The sequence below is a fragment of the Perca flavescens genome, chromosome 5, assembly GCF_004354835.1.
Source record: "Perca flavescens isolate YP-PL-M2 chromosome 5, PFLA_1.0, whole genome shotgun sequence".
NCBI classification, from domain to species: domain Eukaryota; kingdom Metazoa; phylum Chordata; class Actinopteri; order Perciformes; family Percidae; genus Perca; species Perca flavescens.
Window position 1 is genome coordinate 32,836,584 of NC_041335.1, and position 26,402 is coordinate 32,862,985.

General features: G+C 40.1%; 1 protein-coding gene across 2 annotated transcripts in view; it reads left to right on the forward strand.

Moving 5' to 3' along the window:
* The first annotated feature begins 9,372 nt into the window (after nucleotides 1-9,372).
* LOC114555163 (SH2 domain-containing protein 3C) overlaps nucleotides 9,373-26,402 on the forward strand; it is a 42,723-nt gene continuing 25,693 nt past the window's right edge. Inside the window, exons 1-4 of one of the 2 annotated variants that reach the window (XM_028577356.1) lie at nucleotides 9,373-9,464; nucleotides 15,804-16,554; nucleotides 24,572-24,611; nucleotides 25,833-25,961. In XM_028577356.1, the coding sequence (XP_028433157.1) occupies nucleotides 9,446-9,464; nucleotides 15,804-16,554; nucleotides 24,572-24,611; nucleotides 25,833-25,961 (939 nt within the window). In that variant the 5' untranslated portion in view covers nucleotides 9,373-9,445. Of the gene's footprint in view, nucleotides 9,465-15,803; nucleotides 16,555-17,678; nucleotides 17,811-24,571; nucleotides 24,612-25,832; nucleotides 25,962-26,402 lie in introns of those variants that run through there. The other variant, XM_028577357.1, reaches the window with a different exon arrangement.

Genomic DNA, 26,402 nt, shown 5'->3' on the forward strand with positions numbered 1-26,402 from the left:
GGAGCAACGGTGCCTCTGCAAAATAACCTTGGGAAGGAACTTGTTTTGGTGGAACGTGTATGTTCAAAGTTTTAGTCGTGCAACAGAAAACTCAGATTAGACAGATAGTCTAGCTAGCTGTCTGGATTTACCCTGCAGAGATCTGAGGAGAAGTTAACCATTAGTCCTCAGAAATCCACCGGAGTTTAGAACGGCAACACAAAGAAAGCGGAAGGTAACGGACATCCGGCCGAAAAATCCCAGAAACGAAACGTCGTTGATATAGACTGCTCACATCCTAATTACTATGGCCACTAAAGGGCCATTGTAAACGTAAATATAAGCATGATTGCTGCTTGAACCAACAACTTATGTGGCTGTTTTTCTGTGGGAGGACAGTCTCTGTTGACGATGAGGAAAATATGGACGTATACTGAAAGTGGTCTCCTCCTGTTTTTGGTTAATATTCAGCTGTAGTGTTTTCTACAGCGATCCTGGGTAGAGCAGACAAAAGGGGAGTCAGTGGATCAGGATGGAATCTGGCCATGAATAATGCTCTTTTCATGCCGTAATCCTCTGTGATGGATCAGGATCTGATCCTTTATTTCATTCAGAATCACGTTAGCCAATGTGTGTTTAATTAATGTGCAGTGGTTTGGCATTCATTCACTTGAGCTTAGTGAAGAAAAAAACATAAATTAGCAAGTTTGCAGCTCAGTGGGCCAGATGGTGCCGTTAGTTGTGGTAGAAGAGACCTTGACAACATCATGTCAGTCGCCATGTTTCTTTACTGGCAGATGGTTCAGACAGGAAAGTCCTCCAGCAATCAGAAAATACTTTCAGGGACGTGTCCAAGTTTTAAGTAGAGTCTCTGGTGACTTCCCTCCTGAACATATCCTGAAAGAGTGAAGTCTACTCTGATTGTTTCAGCTCTCTGGCCTAGAAAATGATTTTCATGGTTTTATTCAGTGTAACTGCCACTGAAATGAAGCTGCACCAACACAATATGCTGAACTTTGATTTGTCTAACTCTGACAGCTGAAGCCTCAGATTAGCTTCAGCTGGACATAAGAATGCATTTTGTACAAATTACTTACTTAAAGCTACATTGTGTAAGAATTTCTCCAATCTAGCGGTGAAATTGTATATGACAACCAACTGAATATTACTTTCTAGCCCCTCCCATTCCGAACGCGTTTCAACTGCTACGGTGGCCGAACCCGAAATTAGCTCTTAGTATCTCCATGTTACTAAGAGCCACTGTTCTAGCCACTCCAATATTCACTTTAGTCTTGTTGCTTTGCCTGTTGCGTTGTTGTTGTTGTTGTTTTAATTCTCTTTTTCCCTTCCGGCTGGCATTCATCACAGTGCCACTGAGTCTATTTTGCTAAGAATCAACTCAAAAAATGACACAATGTAGGTTTAAGTAAAAGTAGAAATTCCACAATGCAAAACTTAACCCTCCTGTCGTCCTCGGGTAAAATTTGACCCATTTTCAAAATGTTTCTATATCAAAAATAAATTTTTTTTTTTCAACCAAATCTTCCAAAAGAAATAACGTGGATGGTTCCCTGCAATGTTCTGAAATAAATTATCAGTTCACTACTTTTGATTTCATTTGAGTGTTTTATTCAATTTTACAGCATTTGATTGATTTGAGCAAATTATTAAATAACGTTTTCTGACAAAAATGTCAGAAAAGGGACAAAAGTGTCGGGAAAAGCATCGGGGGGAAGCAAGAAAAAGTGTTGAAGAAGACGCACTGTTTCCTCTATGTTGATTTGACCGTGGCGGCCCCCCACGGCAACATTTCTGCCCCCCACGGTATCAGAAATAGGGCTGCATTGTTAGAGTGCATGTCGGAGAACGTTTGTATTGTAGGTGCATTATTTACATGCTGAAGTAGTGACACTGCATTAAGATAATGTAATTAATAGTGGGTTTATTGTTATTTGCTACAGAATGCTTAGCCTGTATGTCAAGATCAAAGTTGGCCTATATAGTAACTAAAACAATACAATTCAGTCACAACTGAAAATATGCCTCATTGTGTGTGTGTGAGGGCGGGGTGGGTGGGGATGTTCGGACCTGCCCCCACTGCTAAAAAAAAACCTAAAGGAAACACTGAGACGACCAAAAAGTTGAAAAAAAAGTTTTAATTTTAAATTTTGACCAAGAAAAACAAAAAGTTGCCTGGTCGACAAGAAGACAACACAAGGGTTAATAAAAAAAAATATTGAGAACGTTCAGCCCTTTCCATCTCTCTCACCTCACTCTGCTTTTTTAGGACTTCTGCTGCCACCCAGTGTTCAAACTCAGAGCTACAGGATCTAATGAATCAGTCAGCAACTGATTCATGATTCAACTTTGTTTTTGAAATCAAAAACATAAATTGTTCTTGATATGGATTTGGGGTTCTCAGAGAAATGGATGCAATAACAACATTAATTAATGTCCAGTGGTGGAAAGTAAGGAAGAGTTATTTACTCAAGTACTGTACCTAAGTACAATTTTAAATTACTTGAACGTTACTTGAGTATTTTGTATGCTTATTCACTACTGCTCCACTACATCTCAGAGGGAAATATTAACAGCTGTAATTACTTTACAGATTCAGATTATTCATACAAAACATAAACAACAAATAAATGATGATAGCCTATATAAAGTATATTAAACATAAAGTAATTAAAATGATTTTGAAGGCAGGACTTTTACTTGTTGAGTACTGCTTCCACCCCTGCAGATCACAAGTGCAACTTAAAAGCTCTAAAATGGCTCACTGTTTACATCATTAACAACCAGACGGACATCTGCATGTGTGTTGTTAGTAACAATTGAATTATGGGGCTGTGACGGTGCTGATTATTATCATTTTTATTTATTTTTTGCTGAAAGTAAAGTTGTGATAACCGTAATAAAGAGACGAACGATCTCATAAGCATAACTGAGGAAGAAGGTGACATGGGTTTTATTATGATAGACTTTTAATTTGAAAAGTAGAGAGCAGGCTGCAGAGATTTTATTTAACTCATGAGTGGGATCTAGAAGCTCAGACATGGATGAATAACTTTTAGATTTCATATATGAAACCCCACCTTGACTGATACCTACTGTTAACCTGACTTGGCATATATTATATATCGGATTTGCATCTTATTTGTTCCTTACAGTTATTGTTATCTGAGACTTGAATAGTTGCACTCTTTCCCACTTTGCATTGCAACTGCTGCACAGACATTTCCCTCTGGATAAATATATAATAATAATAATATAATACAAAATGTGACTGTGCAATACTGTAACTACATTTGACTATTTGACTATTTGTTCTCTTTACTTATATTTATTTATTGTTAGTTTATCTGTGTCTTGTACTACCCCCCCCCCTCTCTTCCCTATCCCTTGCTGCTGTAACAGTGTGAATTTACCCATAGTGGAATTAATAAAGGATTTTGAATCTTGAATAAGATCACAGCTGTGATTCGAATTGATTATTATGAATTGAGTTGTGTTTTTGTGATTTGCATGAGCTGACCCTTAATGTTACACAGTCTCTGTTGAATACTGTAACATGACTTGTTTGGTAAAAACAGTCTTCATTCATTTGACGCGGCTGTGAGTCGTCTCTGTTCAGACAACACACAACTGTTATCTGTTTCTGCACACAGAACGCCGGTCACGACTGCCAGCTGACACAGTTCAACACCAGCAAAAGGCAGTGGTGGGAAGTAACTAAGTACATTTACTCAAGTACTGTACTTGAGTACACAAGTGATGTACTTTACTTGATTATTTCCATGTTAAGCTACAGGGAAATAATGTACCTACTTCGGAAGTTACTTACTTATTTTTTTTTTTAATGATATAGGCCTATTGTTACTTCCAAACTACCAAATAGCAACATTTAAGAACTAGTGCAATGCCTGTTTGGAGTGATTGCCTGTTCAGGACATAAAGGGATGGACATGGTCAGAAACAATGCTCAGGCAGGCTGTGGCATTGAAACGATGCCCAGTTGGTACTAAGGGGCCTAAAGTGTGCCAAGAAAACGTTCCCCACACCATTACACCACCACCACCAGCCTGCCCAGTGGTAACAAGGCATGATGGATCCATGTTCTCATTCTGTTTACGCCAAATTCTGACTCTACCATCTGAATGTCTCAACAGAAATCGAGACTCATCAGACCAGGCAACATGTTTCCAGTCTTCAACTGTCAAATTTTGGTGAGCTCGTGCAAATTGTAGCCTCATTTTCCTATTTTTAGTGGAGATGAGTGGTACCCAGTGGTACCCGGTGGGGTCCTCTGCTGGTGTAGCCCATCCGCCTCAAGGTTGTGCGTGTTGTGGCTTCACAAATGCTTTGCTGCATGCCTCGATTGTAACGAGTGGTTATTTGAGTCAAAGTTGATCTTCTATCAGCTGGAAATCAGTCGGCCCATTCTCCTCTGACCTCTAGCATCAACAAGGCATTTTCGCCCCCCAGGACTGCAGCATCCTGGATGTTTTTTCCTTTTTCAGACCATTCTTTATAAACCCTAGAAATGGTTGTGCGTGAAAATCCCAGCAACTGAGCAGATTGTGAAATCCTCAGACCAGCCCGTCTGGCACCAACAACCATGCCACGCTCAAAGTTGCTTAGATCACCTTTGTTTCCCATTCTGACATTCAGTTTGGAGGTCAGGAGATTGTCTAGACCTGGACCACACCCCTAAATGCATTGAAGCAGTTGCCATGTGATTGGTTGATTAGATCATTTCATTAACATGAAATTTAAAGGTGTTCCTAATAATCCTTTAGGTGAGTGTATATGTGACGTTCAATCAGGCGCGCTGCGGCTTATCTAGAGATTTGCCGTGTCCCCTTTTTTTTCTTCTAGCTGTCATAACATCCAGGTAGCGATGTGGACTGGGTGGTTGAAGCAGGGAGCCGGGCTCAGCCTGCTGGGGAAGCCACCACAGCGCACAGAGCGGCTAGAGAAATGTACGCAACTGGGAACAAAACAAAGTGCTGGAGAGCCCAAGGGCCTGGGTGTTCATCTAACATGTGTTTGTGTACGATTAATGTCACCGGTAGCCTACTGCGAAGACATGCTTGGTCTCTCAGATGGTAGCAGAGCAGAGCCGGTGAACCGCAATAAATTAGCTGCCGTCTAGGGATGTAGCAACTCCCCGCCCCTGCTGCTGTACTGCGCATGCAGGAGTGAGACCCACACTCAAACACTCACACACACAGATTCCTCGATATACTGTATAGTTAGATGATAATTAACATTAGGTCCCTTTCAAGCTACAACTAGTCTATATCCTCGACCTTCCACTTCCGGGATTGCTCCGTTGCCATGTCCTTATTTTCGACCGGATTTCCGTCTGTACAGTCTGTATGTGGTTGCAACACATTGGCCCAATCACAAAGTCCGGACTTTGGTGCGCGTTCTCGCGAAATTCGTAAGGGCTTAGGGTTGTCCCAATGTCGAATTTCAAAGGGCGTGAGGGTTTGAGTACACACTTACCGATCCCTTTCTGTGAGTCTGCATCGATGCAGATTTAACCAGTGGGAATTACCAACAGTTCAAAGCGTTGTGACGTTTACCGCGGAGACCATAGTGAAAGCCGGAAATTACAAAGGTAAACAACAGCACGACACACGGCCACGGAACAGACCAACCTGTTTTCCAGCTTGAAAAACAAGAGCTTGAAATAATGTGGAATCAGGCAGCCGTCTCCTGTGCCTTGGCTGTTTGGAAAGCAACAAACTTAAAATGAAAATTCCCAAACCGACAAGTGTCAGCAACATCTTTGTTATTAAACGTCGCCAAGGTAACATGTGATCTCGTGAAGTGCTGTCCCAATCCCATTTATTCCTATCTGAGCCCCTGTGGCCTCACACACACACTCACTTAGCACCTGAGATCAATTAAGTCTGTGAGTCTTTAGTCCTTAGTCCTCAGGGCTCACTTTGGGATTGGGCCATTCTCACTCCCATTGCATAAATGTATGGTATGTATGCACTATGCTGTATTTCCTAAACAGTGTATGTGTCCAAGACAAATTTGCTTCAGGACAATAAAAATCTATCTTATCTCATTTATTCATACAGCAAAATCACACTGTAAATCAAGGGGTGTATTATAAAATGTTACCGGATGTTTTTGCACAACTTCACTAACTTTCAAAGTGAACAGAGAAGTTCACATCTGTGGTTGGTAAGATTTATTCTCTATCAACTTGAGTCTTACTATTGCCAGCTTTAAAATAGTGGTTTTCTCTTTATCAATCATTGTTGGATGCAGTTTGTCTGCATCCTTCACGACTGTCAGGACACTGTTTTGAGAATGACTTTCTGAAACATGCTAAATAAAGTTTACATGACTGGTTTAGTTGAGCGCACAAATCTGCCCAGTTGGTTTTGAAGATTTTTGGTTCACCAGGAAACGCTGGCAGGAAATGTTGCAAGATGTTGACAGCTCTGTGCCCCCACCCACAGAGACTGAAGGGGGGATGAATGCCCTCCTGCTGTGGTGACATGCTTTCTGTCCGTTGAAGCAGAGCTTACTCACATTCAGCTTGGTTTCTTCTTTCATGTGACAACCAGAAAACAGGGAAAGCATGCGTTTATAGAGCTTCTCATTAAGCCCTTATTTTCCCTTATACGTCTAACACTGACTTTATGAAATGATAGTGGAATAAGAGGTTTTATTTTCCCTTTATGTTTTACAGTTGATAAATTGCACACAATTTTTTTTTACTTTATCTTAAGAGAACGTTTGTTAGTTCATTAACAGATGAGCTCAATATATAAAAACCTAGCTATGGATTATAAATTCACATTTACAGAATACAGGCAGGGTCCATACCTTTTGAATATGACAGAAAGACAACCTTCAGGTCTTTTTTTCTTAAATTTTCATTCAGTGGGGGGGTCCTATTATCCCTGTAATGTGTGTTTTTACTTGCAGGGGAGACGGGTCAAATGAGAGCTCCACCAAATGATTTTAAGAACTGAAACAGGAAGAGAAATTGTTTGAATGTGTAGTTTTTCTTTTAGGAAGTGTTGCGTGTCTTTAAATGGCTTGTTTCATTATTTCTCATTTTTCTGTAAACATTGATTTCATACTAGTTTCTGAGTTATAATAAAAATTTTGAATTGTCAAATTAAAGAAATATAAGTTGTAAGAGTTATTGAATTGTTTTTTTAACCTCTCCTGGCCAAAGAACAAACGGAGGAAGAGTTAAATCCATGACATGTCTCTATGAAGTCTGGGAAAGGACACAATATGTCTATGAAATGATTTCATTAAATAATATGTGTACATCTCGTTCAGAACATTTGCGGTATATTTCATACAGATATTACTGCTTTGACTGTATTCATTTGTGCTAAAAGTTCAACTTAATTTAAACACTGTGCTTTCAAAAACAACAGTAAAGCTTGACATTTCCAAAAATGCCAAACAGCAATTAGTGATTCAATTATTTCATAATGAAATATGCCAAATTAGCATATATTATTACTTGAAAAAGAATGACATTTAAAGAGACATAATGACATTTACCTGGAGGAAATATTTAACTTCTTCATGTTCACTCAGACAGTTTAGAACCGAGACGCCCCAACTCAAGCTAGTTTCCTGTATCTGCTTCAGGTCCGAGTGTATAGATTACAACCGGAGAAATGTGAACACAGATTATAAGCAGTCCTTTCGCCCCATAGTCACCAAAGTAGATATTGGACCCATCTCACAAGCCACATATCTGCAGAACATCCTGACACTAAAATTCAGACGGACACATCAGGAGAAAATTAACTTTGTTTGAGACCTGTTTCTGTCTCAGGACCGAACTCTTGCGAGATCTGGCAACACAGAGATGCTAACGTTCGTGAACGCCCTAACAAAGCTAATCTCTGTGATGCTAAATATGTCTTTTAGCTGTGTAAATATCTAACGTTAGCAAAAGAACATTAATAAATTATTCAACGTTTTTTAAGCCAAGGAGCCCTCAACTGAAAGAGGGACCCCCTACTACATATAGTGTATAAAATGAAGTTGCACATTAATCTGGTCCTACAATAACTTTTTTAGCAGCCTAAAGCATTTGTAGATACCTTTTTTGCATAGAATACTAAGCTATTCAAATAGCCTAATACTTGTTGGCATGATTTTATAAATCATCTTTTAATGTTAAACACACATGTGGAACAGTCACTCCTTTGGGATGAACTGTATCTGTGGATGGCTACCACCCATTTGAGCCCGGATGCTGCGCACCGAAACATTACATCTACCGCCGGTTACTGCGTTGAGCAACTCTGAACCTCCTGCTGGCTGCTGCGTGGCGCATCATTTGGTATTCGTCATACCCCATCTGTTTTTGAGAATCTTTTGAAAAATGTGTTTGTATGTTAGTTCTAAGGGAGCATGTTTTAATAAAACCTGTGATTCTTACCTTGACAATGTATTTTATTTCATGTTTCTATGTGCTACAGAGGCTTAGATATTAAGATTTTGGTAGACGTTGACAATTCTTAATATTTTTTCAGAAAACCTTCAGGAGATAAGGATATTTATCCCAGAATAAAATAGGTTTTTATAGGCGTTTTTAGCAGGCGTTTTAGGAGTAAATGAATTAATGACTATATTACCTATTGGCCAGTAAGCCTATCATCAGTGGGGCTATATGTTTGCTAGTAATATGTTGGAATCATGTTAAGACTTTTTAACTTTCAAAAATTAACAATAATTTGGAGGCCTCCCTGCAGTGACTCTGAAGACCCCCTAGGGGTCCCAGACCCCCTGTTGAAGATCCCTTCCATAGAGGATATTATTGTTGTTCATTATGTAGTTTTGTGCTATTTGTATGTTTGTCATATGTTATCTAGTAAACAAAATTGAAAACAACGTTACATTAAAAAAAAGTACAAGAAATAAAACTGTTGCTGTCATATTATGTCTTAATGTATTAAAAGTATATTTGTGTTATAGCTGAGTGTGACCACATCATCACACTTTATCCAATCAGGTGGTTGCTGTCATGAGAAAACCTCCTACATCCTGTTCTCAGGTCAGGTGGTTTGACTTGAGGAGTCTTGACTCATAACATTAGTATTTAGCATCTAACATCCCTAATGTCAAAAGACATTGTATACAGGTTTGTATAAGTTTAATTTTATCACAAATGACTTTTTCTGGCCTTATTATGGACATCCACATCTAATATCCTGTCAAAAACATCCAGAGTGACTGTAGACTGACGTTTCCAGTTTGAAGTCAGAATGTGACATGCCATGTGTTGATTGCATCAACATGACATGAAAACTGCCTCGAAAGATGTACCCCCACGCTTCCGCTGTGTTCAGAAGACAGGAAGCAGAGTCACTCTGTCGACCTCATTATCACACCACAGCAACAAGTGGCAGAAACTTTCTTAAATGATTGAATAAATCAAGAAGTCCACGTCTGAACCATGAACAAACGAAAACTGAGTAAGTTATATTTAACTTTTTTTACTTAGTTGATGCTGTTGTTCAAAATTTTTGATATTTGGGGTTATTTCCACAAATTCTCATAAGAGAAACCAGACATGGTAAGACCAAAGTTGTATAAATATATATGCAACAAAATAGAAGGTAAATAAGGACAAAAATATGACAAAATAAAGTCAATTCTGGTGTTTATTCCAGTTATTGTATTATGACCATCGTCACGGAAAAATCAATAAAGAGATGTATAAAACTATAATAAACTATAAAACTAACTATATAAAGTAGTTGAAACCAGCTTCACCTCGTGCAGCTCCAACAGAAACATGCTGCTCTCACGTTCATGCATCAGTATTAATAATGCTATACATAATAATATCAGTCACAGGAGACATTTTACTACCAGGGCTTGTACTTTTACGTTTCCTATTCAGTACATTGTGTTTATTTTTACACTTTCGTTAAGGATCTGAGTACTTCCTCCACTGCTGCTAACGACTAAAATGTCACAATGCATAGACTAAAAGTAGACCTCCACACACACACATGCAATACGTATACAAAATCATGGGCCATTGGCATACAGAAGGTCTTCATAAGCTTACCCCTCTGTTTTTATGGGTAGAAGTAACAGTGTCTTCACCATATATGGCGGCTACCTATGATAGCAGACAGAGCACAGTACTTTGCTAGCCGTTTAGCCCTCTTTTCGGGCATCCCAAGCTGATTAAGCCCTTTTACAACCAGCCTGTGTGTGTGTGTGTGTGTGTGTGTGTGTGTGTGTGTGTGTGTGTGTCCTACCAAATATGAAAACAAATAGTCGGCACCTATAGCCTAGCTCTGAGATGGTGTTAGGAGTGGTTGGTATTTAATGACCTTGGTCAAAATAGCTTCCTCCATGCTAGAATCAAAGGTGCATTCAACCTATAAAATGAACTGTGTGAACACACACACACACACACACACACACACACACACACACACACACACACACACACAAACAAACAGATGACCACAGTGAGTAAAAACCACATTCAACCTCCCATGCACATTGACACGTCAATGTGATGCCACTGAACTGCACTTTACAAACCTTCCTATTTTATGGACTGATTGTGCTGCTGAATGTTTGTGTTTTATCTCTTTTATTAGATATCATTTTTTAACTTAAGTATTTATTTCTGTTTCATTTGTTTTGCACTGTGACTGATGAGAAACAACTTTTTGTTTCTTCTGAATATGCAAGTAGGGAAAGGACAAATAAAGTGAATTGAATAATCGCTCTTGATCATCACATGACTCACTGGAAGTGTATGGTGGTGGTGTCTGTGTTTCCAGATTGACGTTTATGGGCATCGGCAAAGAGCCTTTGGGCCCCACGTGGGTGTTTAACCCGCAGCTAATAATAACATGCAGCTTGTTCTCATTCTCAGGTACCACCGCTTTGATACCGACATTCAAGTTTAACTGACAGACACACAGTAACAGACGGGATGACGCATTGCATTCACACAATTTCCGGCAATGCAGGAAATACTATAAATAACATACAGCACATGTACCTTAAAGCTATACTTAAGTAAAGTACTTGAGTAAATGTAATGGGTTACTGGGAAGTGATTCTACAGTAGAGACAAATTTTATACTACGAGTCAGGGAAAAGAGGCAGATGCGAGTTTATTTGTGTAATCCTACAGTATAAAAGAAAGACACTTGTTTCACTGTGAGTGTGTGTGTGTGTGTGTGTGTGTGTGTGTGTGTGTGTGTGTGTGTGTTTGTCTGTTGGCTCTTTGTTCTGCTCACAAACAGTTTTTTGGTGCATTGTAAATGAAGCACAGACGTATCTTTGTGCAGTTTGAATGGACAGCGGCGCGGCTGAGAGCAGAGTTTAAGAAAAGAAAGCAAATTTCTCCTGAACGGACAACAGCTGGCTGTGCTTCTCGTCTTCTGCTGGTTGACATCATAGTTGTTCACTATTTAAAGCTGAATTTCACCCATGATGCATCTGAAGGCCTGCCATTCAGTCCAGTTTAGAAACTTTAGGACAGTAAACAAACTTGCTATTCTCTGAGTTTAACAGGATGTCAAAACCCCCAGTTCATCTATGATCTATGATAAAACCTTAAATCTTAAAGCCTTGTGTGTCTTTACCTATAGTTTTTCTTTATAAAGTGACAGTGCAGACAGGTCAGTTCTCACTTGTTCCACCAAAAAAAAAAAAAAAAAAAAAAAAAACGGTTCTCACTCTGAACTCGTAAAATAGGCCTACGGATGTTTGGACAGTGGCTGTCAGCGTCTGAAGCGACGAAAAATGCATCCGGGGTTTAGCGAGTAGGATGTTAGGGCGAAATTCCGCATAAGGAGGATGGTTGGGGTGGGGGGTGGGTCAAACACAGGACTTTCACCCCGGAGACAGGGGTTCGTCGCTTTCTTTTTTAACCGTCCCGTTATTCCCGCGTGTCACGGAAACATAAGCCCACCCACGACCTTTTCCTTAACATAACTGCGTCAAAAGGGACGCCAATAGTCCCGACCAGTACCAAGCTTGTTTAGTTAAAGCGCGTTATATGACGCTAAAGGACAATTTTAGCATCAATAACAACGACAAAGGCACCTGACCAAGTGTCCGTATTTTACGAGATGGGAGTGAGAACCTGTTGTATTTTCACTGTTTGGTAATATTTCATATATTAACATGTGTATCAAGTAAAGAAACAGATCAGCATTTTGGGAAATCCTGCTGCATGTTGTCCTCTCCAGAGTCAGTTTCACTTTTATGAGTCGTGTTTAGCCTAGCTTAGCACAAATACTAGAAGCAATGGGGGAAACTGCTATCCTTGCTCCATCAAAAGTGACCCTCTTAAACAAATTAATTCAAAGGTTATTTACGTCTAGTCAGCTGGATTCTATTGAGACTTTGTCCAAACTCCCAAATCCACTTGAACTCTTGTATAAAAAGACCTGTCAACCTTAATAGACTTTTTTCATGGCAGACATGTTGACTTCAACATCATTCAAAACCATTACTGATGGCTGCATTCCACTTAGGAGAGGCCCTGGTATTGTACATGCTGACTCACTGAAATAGCTCACTGGGACACTTGATGGAAATGAGCCATCGTTAAGGTTATCAATTTCAGCTGTGCTTTTCCTACTATTACAAGTCAAAAATGTCTGCTACAGCCAGCAGCCACTTAGCTTAGCTTAGCATAAAGACTGGGGGCAACAGCTAGCCTAGCTTTGTAACTTTCTAAAGCTCATTGAACGACACATTACATCTTGTTTGAACAAGGTATATTGTTCGAACTCTCCGCCTGGGAGAAAGTGTGTCTTTCCCAAAATGATGAACTATTTCTTTAACCATTGAGGAGGCAGTGAAAAAAAATTCTAATTAAAAGAAATATCCCTGAAGTCTGATGGAAATCTTGCTTCTCGGTGTACGGTAGAGATATAAATAATATTTAATGAAAATTCCTTTTAATACTTTCATTGTAAGATGAATAAAAACATTGAGTGAACGTTGTCAGGAAAGTTCAGCAGAGATATCTGGCTTCAACATGAAACAAATGCAGCTCTTTGCATCTGCACCTCCATCATCTCCCTTCTCTCTCATTCTCAAAATCACAGTGTCTATATTTAGCTGAGGAAATAAATACCCGTCACTGTTTTCGGAGTCTGATAGGTCCCCGGGGCAGAAACATAATCAAACACTGCTGAGAGCTCGAGGGGCTGCGCTTTAGAATAGAAACGATGAGAGTTTTAGCAGATGAGGGTACAACAACATTCCTTAGCTGACTCCAAGGAAAAGAAAACATTTTTTTTGTGTTTCACAGGACAAAGTGAAAATTAAATGTTTGCAGCTGCTGGTTTCGCTGGTGGCCCAAAGGTCCAACATTATTCTTTAATTGTCTTTAAAATGTACGACTACATCTTACAAAGGGACTAATGTACCTGACTGAGCCTGAGCAGGTTGGTGTAATAATAGATACCATGTTGGATTCTTCTTTAAAGACCAAGAGAAAGTGGATCACATCCCTCCAGTTCCAAAGTCTTTTTACTGGCTTCCTGTCTCGCAAAGAATTGATTTCAAAATACTTCTGTTGGTTTATAAAGCACTAAATGGTTTGGGGCCCGAATACATTTCTGATCTGCTGCTACATTATGAGCCAACCAAGCCTCTTAGGTTGTCGGGGACACGTCTGCTTGTTGTCCCCAGAGTCAGAACTAAACAGGGGGAAGCAGCGTTCAGTTTTTTTTATGCTCCACATATCTGGAACAAACTCCCAGAAAACTGCAGGTCCGCCGCAACTCTGTTCTTTTAAACTCTTTATGATGCTGCCTTTCTTTAAATAATTTTTAATTTCTTATCCTGCACTGTACATTTTATTCTCATATTTCATCTGTTTTTATGTTTTTTAATTGTTTTGAACTGCTCTTTAATGGTTTATGTAAAGCACTTTGAATTGTCCTGTTGCTGAAATGTGCTATAGAAATAAAGCTGCGTTGCTTTGCCTTAAGACAGCTCTGATGACAAGGTTAACAGTCACAGGTTGTATTTCCCTGTGTTACTGAATACAATGTGTCATATTTTGAAAGAACAGTAAGTCATTTACTGCACGTCCTCATTCAGAATGTCAGATCCGAGTGTCTCAACGTTAAGGTCAAGACCTGTAGAGTAGTGGGATGTACAGAGGTATAACAGGCCGGGTTCACACGTACACGGATATTTTTAAAAAGAGGTTTTTCCTCCTTTCTAAAAAAATAAAATCCCGTCAACACAAGCACTGTTTAACCTTTCTGTTGTCCTCAGGTCAAATTTGACCCATTTTCAAAAAGTTTCGATATGAGAAGTTTGGGTTTCTTTTAACCAAACTGTCAAAAATATAATAACGTGCAATGGTTTCCTCACAACGCTCTTCAGAAGTAAAATAAATGATCAGTTCACCGCATTCACTGAATTTGGGGGTTTTATTCAAAAAAAAAAAATGATAAGAGGATGTTAAAAAGTGACAAACATTTCAGAAAAAGCTTCAAAAACGTAGGAAAAAAAAACAAATGTCAAAAGAATTTACAAAAATCATAAAAAGTGACAAAAACAACAAGTTTCTTAAAGAAGACCAAAACGTTGAAAAGAAAGGATTTTTTTTTTTTAATTGGATTTTTAATTTTGACCCAGAAAAACATAATGTTGCATGGTCAATGGGAAGACAACACAATGGTTAAAAAAAACCACTCTGTCTAAATAAAAACCCAATTGATGTGCTCTCAAGATAAAACCCTGAAGCTTTTACCGGAAGTCTCCCTGGCTGCAATGGCGCATTGAGGAAGAGGGCAATCATATGTGTGGACTGATGGTGAAGTGGAGATACTCTTTGATATCACACTTAACTATAAAGTCAGCAAAACTCAAGAAAACATGGAGTAACTTTACATTTATGTATAAAAAAATCCTGTTAGCAGTTTCAAACCTGCACTATTTTGGCCACGTCCACCATTGCACAATACGTTGCATCATTGGTGACAATGATAAAGAGGAGATAACAGCGCACTCTGACGCTACAAGATAAAAGTTAAAAAGATTAGTTTTCAGTGACCTAAAACGCATTTTGTGTGGACGAAAGGCTAAAACTAGAGATGGTCCGATACCGATACCAGCATCGGTATCTGCTCCGATACTGCCTAAAACGCTGGTATCGGTATCGGGAAGTACTGGAGTTTATGCACCGATCCGATAATAAAGCCCTGAAGAAAATCTACGTTAAAGTAGTTTATTTAGGTTCTTTTTCCATTATAACTGACTGTCAAACTGGATAATAAAAGAAAGTTCTGTGGCATTCATTGTTTGTGTTTGTTCATGTTTCACAAAGAGTTTAACCTGAACCAGACCGACAACAAAAATAGAACTAATATCACATCCATACACGGTTAGTAGTATACAGCTGTTAAAACATAATAAAAGCTTTTCTCAGACATGAGTAGGGGGGGCACCAAGGAAAAAAGGTCGGGAACCACTGGTATAGAGGGTTGGAACAAATGACCTACAGTATGTGGTGTTATGGATTGGAGGAGTTGTTGGAGAGAATGTGTCGGCCTCTGACTGATCTCAAAACATACCAATGATGGTTCAGAGTGAAATATCTCCACAACTAGCCGAAATTATATCTAGTGTCTATAAAAGTAAATTATAATTTTTTAGTGTAAAAGCACATATGTGTTTTTTCCCTCTTTTATTGTTATTTATATGTCTTCATTCACGTTGAGTCTTAAAGTCGTTAAGGCCCATTATGATGTTGACAAAGGAATGATTCTGTCAACCCTAATTAACGTCCTCCTACTCTTCAGGTTTCAAATGGTTAGGGAGCCTCAGCAATCTCTCCACCCGCCGCCAGTCGGAGAAGGCCAACATCAAGTCAGTCCCAGAGCATGATGGGAGCCTCGGCGGTGCCAAATCAGCAGCGGGGGAACAATCGGTGGACGACATGGAGGCCTGTCTCCGCAGCCCCAGCTACGCCCGCTTCAGCGAGATGTACACACATGTGGGCACTGTGCCACGCAGCCAGACACAGAAGAAGAGCTGCAGGGGGCAGAAGGAGAAGAAGAAGAAAGAGGAGGAGGGGTTGGTGAGTGGAGGGCAGAGCCAGTGGAAGGCGGGGGAACATGTCCGAGACTCCCCTCTGCTCGGTGCCCTGTCCGGCCTCAGTACGACCAGTCTGGACCGGCCTCTACCCGTTTCTGCACCGGCCTGGCCGCTGCCCGCCACCCCGACACCCAGCCGGGCTTCACCTTTGACCTCAGCACCTGAGAACTGCTTCAATAATCCTTCAGTGGACCCCGTTAGGAGCCCAGGGTCATTGTCAAAGAGCAGGGATGCTTTAGAAAGTGGTAGAGCTGTAAAAGGGCCTTCTAACATGGCGACCAATGGCCCCAAAGCGGCTTTGCCACAGGATGTTTACGTTCCGATGGATCCGATAGCTGAAGCAGCTCGCAGCCACGTGGGCGTCCACACAGAGAGGCAGAGAGGCGCCACGAGTAGGCCTACACAGGAAACCACCAAGTCTGAGACGGGCTCGCAGGAAGTAAATCGTGGTGACAGGTGAGAAAGTGGATTAATTTATTATTGAACTTTCAGAAGCTAGAAGATCCCACAAATAGTCTGTGGGTTTTTCTTCTTTTATTTTTAGGCCATGCCCTATAAACAGAGGATTTAAGGTTTAAAGCAACACCAGGAATAATCTGCCATGGCAATGAGATTATATCAACCTGTGGTCAGTAGAATGTCAGTCTCTTGATACAAGTCAGAATAAGGCAGATTGCCACAGGATAAAGACAAATAGACCTTACAAATTTAAGAAAACTTTATTTATTTTGTTTTGGTGGAACGCTACATTTATATTGCACTGGCAGATACTTTTCTTTTTTAGAAAATAGGGGAAAAACACCTGAAACAAATAAACAAAGGCAATAATATAACTCCTAGCTGGTGGTCCAGAAATAACCTTACAATTTACAATGTTAAAAACATAACTTTATAATACATATTACATTAAACACATTAATTCAGAAATATAGGCTGTATTTTGAATAATTAACAAGAATAACTCTACCAACAACAGAGATAAAAACAAAATATAAACACCGTAATGCATACTCATAATACTTTTAAGTGTATTATGATAATTACATGAAAAGAAGTCGTAATGTTGTTAGAATTAAGTATTTTCTATGTAGGCTAATTGTCATAATATTATTAAAAGAGGAAATGTTAATATTTCTACAGTAAAGTCATATAACAAGAAAACAGTCATGGTAATATAAGAATGTTTTAATAAACAGTTGGCCTAATGTTGTATCGCAGATAATGCCTAACAATATCGTGTTTAAAATACATTAAGGCCAGACATTTCAAGCAGGTTATTTCATGCACTGGTCAATTTTGAGAATTTGGGCTATTTTGCTTCCATAACATATCTTCTTTCAGACTAGTGGAAAGATAAAACATTTATTTTACACTACACAATTTGCGCATGTAGATTTTTCCTATGCTTCATTTACACATCCAAACATGAAATTTCCGAAAACTTGGAATACAAAAAAATAATTGTATCACCTTAAGTAATAAACTGGGGACGTTTCGTAGTGATGTTTATTTAACTGTAGTAGGCTTTAAAACAGCCAACGTAGTAGTTGTTGCAGCGGACATGCGCAGTGCGCTCCCTGCCTGCCCGCCGTGGTCCAGTCGGTTAACTGGTTCACACTCAGCGGCAGAGCGTCTCTGACTGTGCCGGAGAAGATGTGTGAAGTTGGGGACGTTAGCTGTCGGACAGCCCGCTGCGGCGAGCGAGATATAAGGTGAGACAATTAATATTGATAACTAAATGAATAGGCTACTTACTAATATAAAGTCAGTACGCTGCTGTTCATCTGGGACAGTCACTGTCCGAAGAAGAATGTTATCTATGTTAAACTCCCCCAGGAGTCATCTGCATCAGTCATCTTTTCTACATTTTTGAGGCAAATATTTGAACTGCAATCATTTTCTTCCGGAGTGTAGTTTGTGTTTTGTGCATTTAGAGCGGAAACAAACACATGGTTTCTGTTAGTTTAATGCCATAAAACATGAAAAGCTCCTGACTAGTAAAACATTTACAACAACTAGTCAACTTTGAAGTAAGTGGATGACCAGGCTGGTCCACAGTCTGTCCGTCTGTGTCTGAGCTGGAGGAGTGCAGGAGGAAACTGGACTGGACTGAGTACTGTATGTGTGTTACATAAGAGAAGGAATTTGATCCTCCTCAGCTCTCAGTGAGAATAGTGATAAGGTTTTTTTTGCATGAATGCAGGCTGTTGTCTGTCTTGTCTGTGTGACCGGATTTACACCTGACTTTGATCTGTGACTGTTAACAGTTAGTTGTTTGATATATGACACCAGATATTTTATGATTTCATCATACGGTCATCACCGTACAATCTAAATGTCATCTTCAGGCTGTAAACATTTTTTTCTGACCTCTGGTGTCCCTATATACGTAAATCCTCACTTGGACGATCAGCTTATTCTTTTCGGTGGATCAACATGTGGAATTGTTTTTGCTACAGAACTTACAGCTATAGTGCGTAGTTTTTGTCGCCCCCATGAGGAATTCTAAGTAATGACAACAACACTGTTGGCGCATCCACATGAAGCCTTGCGTGAAGGCGCACGCGCCCCCACTCCACATAGTTGCTAGTAGCCAAGGAGGACACAGAGGATTAAAAAAACATGATGGACTCTTCAGAAGAGGTCACTATCTTCACTTGAGTTTCTGCGTGGGAAAGTCACCGGACGACACAATCTTCTGAACATAGTCATACTGAGAAATCCAGAGAGAGTTGTGTAGAGTTGATAGTCTAAATTAGCTTTGTAGCAACTCATTTGGCAATGGCTTGAATGTAACGGGCGTTTATTAATATCAAAAAGTTACGCACTAAAGCTTTAAACTGGATCCTGACTGGGATCATTTTAAACTTAAACTGAAACCTTTGACCCTTAATAAAGAGGGAGCAGTCATGTAGTCATGAATGTTCTGGTGCTTCTTGTTTTATGGTGCTTTATTGTTTTGTTTGTATTTTCTTATTGATTTCTGTGTTTTTAATGTACGTAGCCTACCTATTGTTAATTTTGTGTTTTATACTGTCTCTTGTGATTTTTTTGTGTTGAGTTTCTTTCCCGATCTCAGTACCAGCATTGCAAATTAGCCTAGCTTGTAAATGCACAATGGTTGTGTACGTTATTATTGGTTTATGCTACATACTTGTTAACTTGCACAGCAGCCGGATTAATGCGTAGTCACGAGATCACGCGAGAATCGCGGGATCCCATATCACACGAAAATCCATCTTGTCAGGCTTCAAGTAAATGCGTTTGTGTCTGAACATCCAGCATACTGAACCAATCAGCGTCCGGTGAGGAGCTACTGGCAGCTACGGGCGTGGTTTAGGTGTGTGACGGCTGTGACGATGGTTCATCCAATCACCTGCCAGGTATTTTTGAAAGTGCCTTGCCTGTTTCCAATGACGGCTTCTCAGATGGTTCTGTGTAACAAACCATTTGGCTCCTCAGGTTAACATACTTGTCCGAATAAACATTTTATAAATTGTGAATGACCATGTGTAAAATAAGTCCAGGGTGTCCTGCAGTGTTTTATAGTGGAGACACCCCGCCTAACCAAAAGCACCGCAGCTAATATCAGAACCATAGGGCTGGGTACCGAACTTTGATTCTGACTTTAAGGCACTGGTATTTCCTAGTATTGAAATATCCCAAAAGAGTATCAAAAAAGTCAATCAATGCCAAATTAAAATACCTAAGGAGTAACTCATTAGTGAGAGAGGTAGCTCACATGTGTGTGTGTTGTATTTTGAGAGGCTTGATTACAGTGTGCATCGCATAGGTGTAAAAAAGCTGAAAAAAAGGATTTATTGTGGTCATGCAGATAATGACAAAGTCAGAAGTAGTGTGACATTATTGCTGGAAAACCTCCCGGGGGAGGAGGTCGGGAGGGGGGGGATAATTGGATGAACAAAGACTGAGTTTTGCATGATCTCGTACCAACAGTCACTGTTTGTTTCTCTTAACAATGACGACAGTCTTTCCCTTAAGGCCGGGACACACCAGGCCGATAATCGGCTGTTGGACAGTCTGGCGAGGTCAGTGACTCGAGTCTGTGTCCCGTCTGGGGGGCTGTCGGCGTTCGTTTTGGCCGACCTGACATGTTCAGTCGGAGGCAGGGCCGTCGGGACTCACCCGGAAATGGTGAGCGGAATGAGAGTGACTAGAGTCTCTCAAAATCTGACGAAAATCTTTTAAACTGACCTTTGTTGATCTGAAATGAAGACAGATTCAGCAACTGCACGGCCTATTCCTCGCTTAAAATGTTTTCACAAACACGTGTCAGTGAACTATTTTAGTACAATATGAGATCGTATTCTGAACGAGCCGCCATGACAGTCTGGCATTGAATTTCCGGAGAAAACAAACCCATGTGACGCGTTTGTCCAATCAGCTGCCGGTTTTCATTTCTTGGGCAACAATACCGAGTAGCGCCGCCTGCTGCTATGGAGACGTATTATGTTTCTTAAGTCGGTGTCGCCGCAGTGTGTCCCGAGGCAGTTTTTTGGACCTCGGGGACCCGACTGATCATTCCGACTGGCTTTTCTGTCGACGGTCGGCCGTCTGGCTGGTGTGTCTCGGCTATTACTTTAAAGCTGGGGTAGTCAGTTTTCTGGAAAAGAAAACCTCCAGAATTGTAAACGACAGTGCTAGCGCTCCTCATGCAGCCCTCCCCTCTCTGTCCTCAGCCCCTCCCTTCACACAGTAACCTGTACGAGTACTATTCAATTATTTCAATCGTCCCCATCATGATTGTGATCCTGATGTCGTTATATGGAAGCAATTCTGTGAGAATGACCGGTGGATTATGGGTCAGTTTTGGCGTGAATTCTACTATGGCGCCATGTTTTGTTCTCAGCTACAACGACGAAGCGTTCTGAATTCGCATCCACTCTGTTTCATGCCTCTGATTGGCGTTTTATCCATGGCAACGGCAGCCAAGGCTCATGGGTATTGTAGTATTTACATACAAAGATGACGGACAAAACAACATCTCAGAAACAAAGTTGAAACAATTAAATCTGGTGGCCACAACATAAACTGTAGGATCGTTACATTGTTCGCTTCCAGAACCAGCGCTTTGTTCTGCCGTAAATAAGGTGGTTATAAAACAGTTGATGTGGACAATAAGAAGATATAATAACAGAAAACAAATAGCCTCTAGAAAGAAAGATAGATATAGAGTGGGAAATTGTACTTTTCTTCTATTCCATTAAGGTTAGTTAGTCCAGCTGGGGACCTTGCTGCACCTCTCCTCCCCACATTTCCTGTAATCTCTCTATTGTCTGTAATAAAGGCATAAAAATAACCATAAGTTATTGTACTCACACTAAAGGTCAACACACACTGACACACATCCATTCATTTCTATGTGAGTCCACACACCGGTGGCTTCTCCACACGTCAAATCGTAGAGATACCTCTGTCCTGTTTCCTCTTTCTCAAAACGGATGCACATCGGCTCTGCAGAGAAGCAGCAATTTGATCATATTTTCTCCCAGAATTACTAGGATATAGACATATAGAATCTAAGATTTTAAATTGTGGCATTTAAGTAAAGAGAAAACAGTTTTCCAACAAACAAGGCTACAATGTTTTGACAGTATAGAATAAAATAAAATACAAACCTATATTGTAACACGCTGTTGGTACAGTAGGCTGACATTAAACCATAAAAATATATACTTCAGTTTCAGCAGTATTTACAACATAATCAAAAAACTAATACCCTAATATTCACTTGTAATGAGGGCCAGATGATGAAATGTTGTAAGATATTTTCTCATGATCATGAGGAAGTGGTTTCATGATCTCAATAAATCAAACGTGTTTTCTTTTTCAACTCTAATCATTTCATAATCACAGCAAAACAAAACTTGTTATTAAAATGCATGCACGTCCTAAACCAGGGTTTATCATGAAAATATTTTAAAAACTATTTATCTGATGTCACCCGATGAGCTCCATACTAATACAAGCAGTAATTCAGGAAATAAAATCTGCTACATAAGATTGTAAATGCAGCCTTTGACTGTCAGGGAGTTTCACATGCAATATGTTTTATTTGTGCGTTCCCATCTGTGTGTGTGTTTGTGTGTGTGTGTTTGTGTGTGTATGTTTGTGTGTGTGTGTGTGTGTGTGTGTGTGTGTGTGTGTGTGTGTGTGTGTGTGTTTGCTATCTGAGTTTGTGTTTGGGAACAAAAGGTCACCTCCCTTGACGTTACCCATGGAAATATGCAGCATGTCGAGGAGCAGAGTGACCCAAGAAAGTTTCACATAGCCAACGTGCAGTTCCACAGTCACTGCTGTCAGGAAGAAACCACGCAACTGCAGCTAGTTTTTCCCCTATTTCTAACATCAGTTAAACGTGTTTGTGCTCCTCCGTGTGTGCAGCTGAGTTTTTTGGATCCCAGAGCCTTCAGACCTGGTGAAAAGCCAGCTGGTGTGATCACTGGATGGACATTTGGGGGAGAAAAGAAGTTTCCTTTGCTTCAGTCCTGAAAAACAGATTGACTGCAGATATGACGTTTCACACAGCAGCAGAAATATTCCCCGTCCTGCCCGGAGGAGTTTGTTGTGTGGCAAGCTGTTGCTGGGTGTTGTCGCGTTAACACACTGCTGCTGTCAGAGAGTTGTGCAACAGGACAGAAACAGACAGACAGACAGAAGGAAAACAGCATGTTCTGCCTTGACTATTACAGCAAAGCTGGGTACCGATTGAACCGAAAGACTTTTTTGTTAGCGACCAAATTGGAGACTGTCCTCCCCTGAAAAACGCCCCCATAAGGCATTTGTTCAAGCAGTAATTATATATATATATATATATATATATATATATATATATATATATATATATATATATATATATATATATAATTATATAAAGATCATTTTTTTGGCATTTTAGGCCTTTATTTGTGACCGGGCAGCTTAGACATGAAATAGGAAAGAGAGTGGGAACGACACACAGCAAAGGGCCACAGGTCAGAATCGAACCTGCTGTTGCTGCGTCGAGGACTGGTCCTCTGTATATGGGCGCGCGCTCTACCAAATGACCCAACAAGGCGCCCATTGCGAATTATATTTACATTTATAATGGGGGTGCCCTCTAGTGGCCATAGTAATTATGACGGGTCCAAAGCAGGCAGTAAGGTGACAAAGTATAAGAGCGCCAAATTTCTGCGTAAGAAGGGAGGTTGGGGTGGTGGATGGGTCAAACAAACACAGGACTTTCAACCAGTAGACAGGGGTTTGTGCCCTGTTTATAAATGAAAGTAGATGTCAAGTTTTTTTTAAACTTTATGTAACAAACAAAGCTACATCATGTTCCGTGTCACGTGCGTAACCGGAAGTGAAGTAGCATCAGATTTAAAACCAAACCACAAGCTTTCTCTAAACTTAACCAAGTACTTTTGGTGCCTAAACATAACCAAACTGTGGTCGCTGTGAATGTTTGCAACGTATTTAAAACTGCAACCGTTAGGTTTAGATATGAGGATGGAAAATGCTCCTGGGGGGTCAAATTTCATGCCACCCAAGGGTGCTAATTTATAAAATGCTCCTGTGGGTGATATTTCATGCCACCCAAAGGTGCTAATTTATAAAATGCTCCTGGTGGTCATATTTCATGCCACCCAAGGGTGCTAATTTATAAAATGCTCCTGTGGGTCATATTAAAAGGTAGGAATAAACAACCTACGTATATTGTTGTGTGGTTTGGAGGACTTGTTGCCAAAATATAGCTGTAGCATTGAGTATCAAAAACTGTAAAGTACTGAAAGTTGTAATTAAATATCTGGTCAGATTTGTCATCTTGTTTACAGATTCTGATTGAGATTTATTTAGTCAAAGTTATTGTGCTAAAAATCTGAATCTGATCAGTTGTTTATGTTACCACAGAGAATCAAATCTGATCGAACCCCACCCACACAATCCTGACAAAGCAGCTTGGTGTTAAGATCTAATTCATTACTTATGTTGTCCATAACATATTCATTTTAAGATGCCCACAACTTCCTAATCATTTCCCAGGATGTCTCCTGGAAACAAATATGTAATCTGATACTAAAGGCAAAATATTGGTAAATTGGAACACATTTAATTTGAATAAATTATAATGAACTGCTACTGTAACTTAGATAATAGTAAATGAACATTTAATGATTATTTACTTTGGTTAAATTAGAACTGTTCTCTCAAGTCAATTATCATCATAATTAATACCAAATTACAAAGTTCTGTGGAGGAATCCTACTAGGAAATTAAAGTGTCCTAGACAAGATACACATGCAGCAATAGATACCACAGAATTAAACAGAAATGTGATTAGAAAACCATGAATAAAAGGTCCACTTTCTCTTGGAAACAACCTAAATTTCACCTTTAAACAACCCAAGAGCCGTCGAAACCATACAGATATATAAGAGCAATCTAAAACAATGATGTTTCTTTTGTTTTTCAGTAAGCAGGACTTGACAGACAGCAGTGGAGAATATGTGAAGGTAAGCTTTCTCTTTACATTACTTTAAATCTATTTTAATCCAACACTCATCCTCTTTATGTGCGTTCCTTTTTAGCTGTGATACTGCTTTTCTCTTTTCTGCTTTTCTCTTCCTCATTGGACAAAACACTTTCTGTTCCCAGCCATGGCACCATTTTCAGTGAAGGTTAAATTAAAACTGGGCTGCTGTGATCCTCTACACACGGCACTCAGGCTCTAATTCAATCAGGACGGGTGACAGAAAAAACTTGGGGAATGCGGCCCTCTGTGGTGAAATACTTTGAAGCCGCTGCGGTTGCTGCTGGTAACCGCGGCGGCCTCGATTCGGCCGGCAGCTCTGCCTGGAAAAGGTGGACACAGAGAGCGAGAGAATTTCCAGTTCATTGACTTATAATTGGATATGTGACAAACACACTTGTCTGAAAGGGACAAGCTGGCAATGAATGATAATGCTAATGAAATTAAAGCTATTCATTAGGGGCTTCCAGGTCTCACACACACACACACACACACACACACACACACACACTATTTTGTTTTGAAGTGGTCCGGTGCTCAACCCTTGATTCACAGTCCAGTGGAACAAACCATTCTGTCAAAAAGCGAGGGGTGGGAGGCGTCAGAGAGTAGAAAAACAACATGTCACCTATAAATAAGTGTAATAACAGTAACTAACTGTTTGTGTGTGTGTGTGTGTGTGTGTGTGTGTCTGTGTGTGTCCCAAAAAAAAAGCATTCCCAGCCCGTCGTGGGTGTCAACTCTTGATATACAGTATCTTAGTTTTTTTTTCTGTTTGTATAAAGACGTGTAAGACAAAGCGCCACAGAGTGATGACCCCCATCGCACAATGATGTTGCCACGGCGACGAGGCGAGGACTCCCGCATGGGTCTGGGTCTCGGGCCCCTGGTGTCGCCAGTGTGGGAATGCCAGAGCTGTCCGTCACACACACACACACACACACACACACACACACACACACACACACACACACACACACACACACACACACACAAAAATTCCAAGCAGCTTTTTGAAGGAGTCTGGTTTGCTTTTCAAGATGCAGGAAAGTAGAAAGGAGCAGCAGATATGCTGCAGACAGTTGACCTCTGTGTTTGTCTGGATTTAAACCCAAAGCCAGATACATACCTAATGAAACTGATTTTTGTTGTTTTTCTTTGTTGGGTCTTTGCGTCTGATTGTGCACCTGTGATGCCATTCAAGTTCTCCAAAGACAAGTTCTGGTTGGAGCCACCATCGGAGAAACTGAAGAAGCAGCTGGAGGAGGAGCTGAAGCTGAGCGGCAGCAACCTGAAGAGCCACGCCTGGTACCACGGACCGATCCCCTGGGAGGTCTGTCTCAAACACACACTTAGTTTGTCACGCAGGAGGACATTGCATTGGCTGGAGGCTTACCTTTAAGGGATGGCTTGTATTTTTTTTAAAATGTTGTTATTGGCTCTTCATACCACTGTTCTCTCTCTGCTGTAATGCTCTTTGCTCTTTATTTATTTATTTTATTTTATTTTTTTTTCTATCTTTATTTTTAATTTAATACATACTATGTACATATACTTATACTTATATTGTTTATACCTATACTTATATTGTTTAATATTCCATTTAGAGAATGTGTGATGTGCAACAACAACACCAAAACAAATTCCTTGTATGTGTTAAAAAACGTACTTGGCAATAAAACACTTTCTGATTCTTATTCTGATTACATGAGATACTTATCCATACTCAGTGTATTACCATTAACAACAGTAGAAGAACAGTCGATGATCAGCA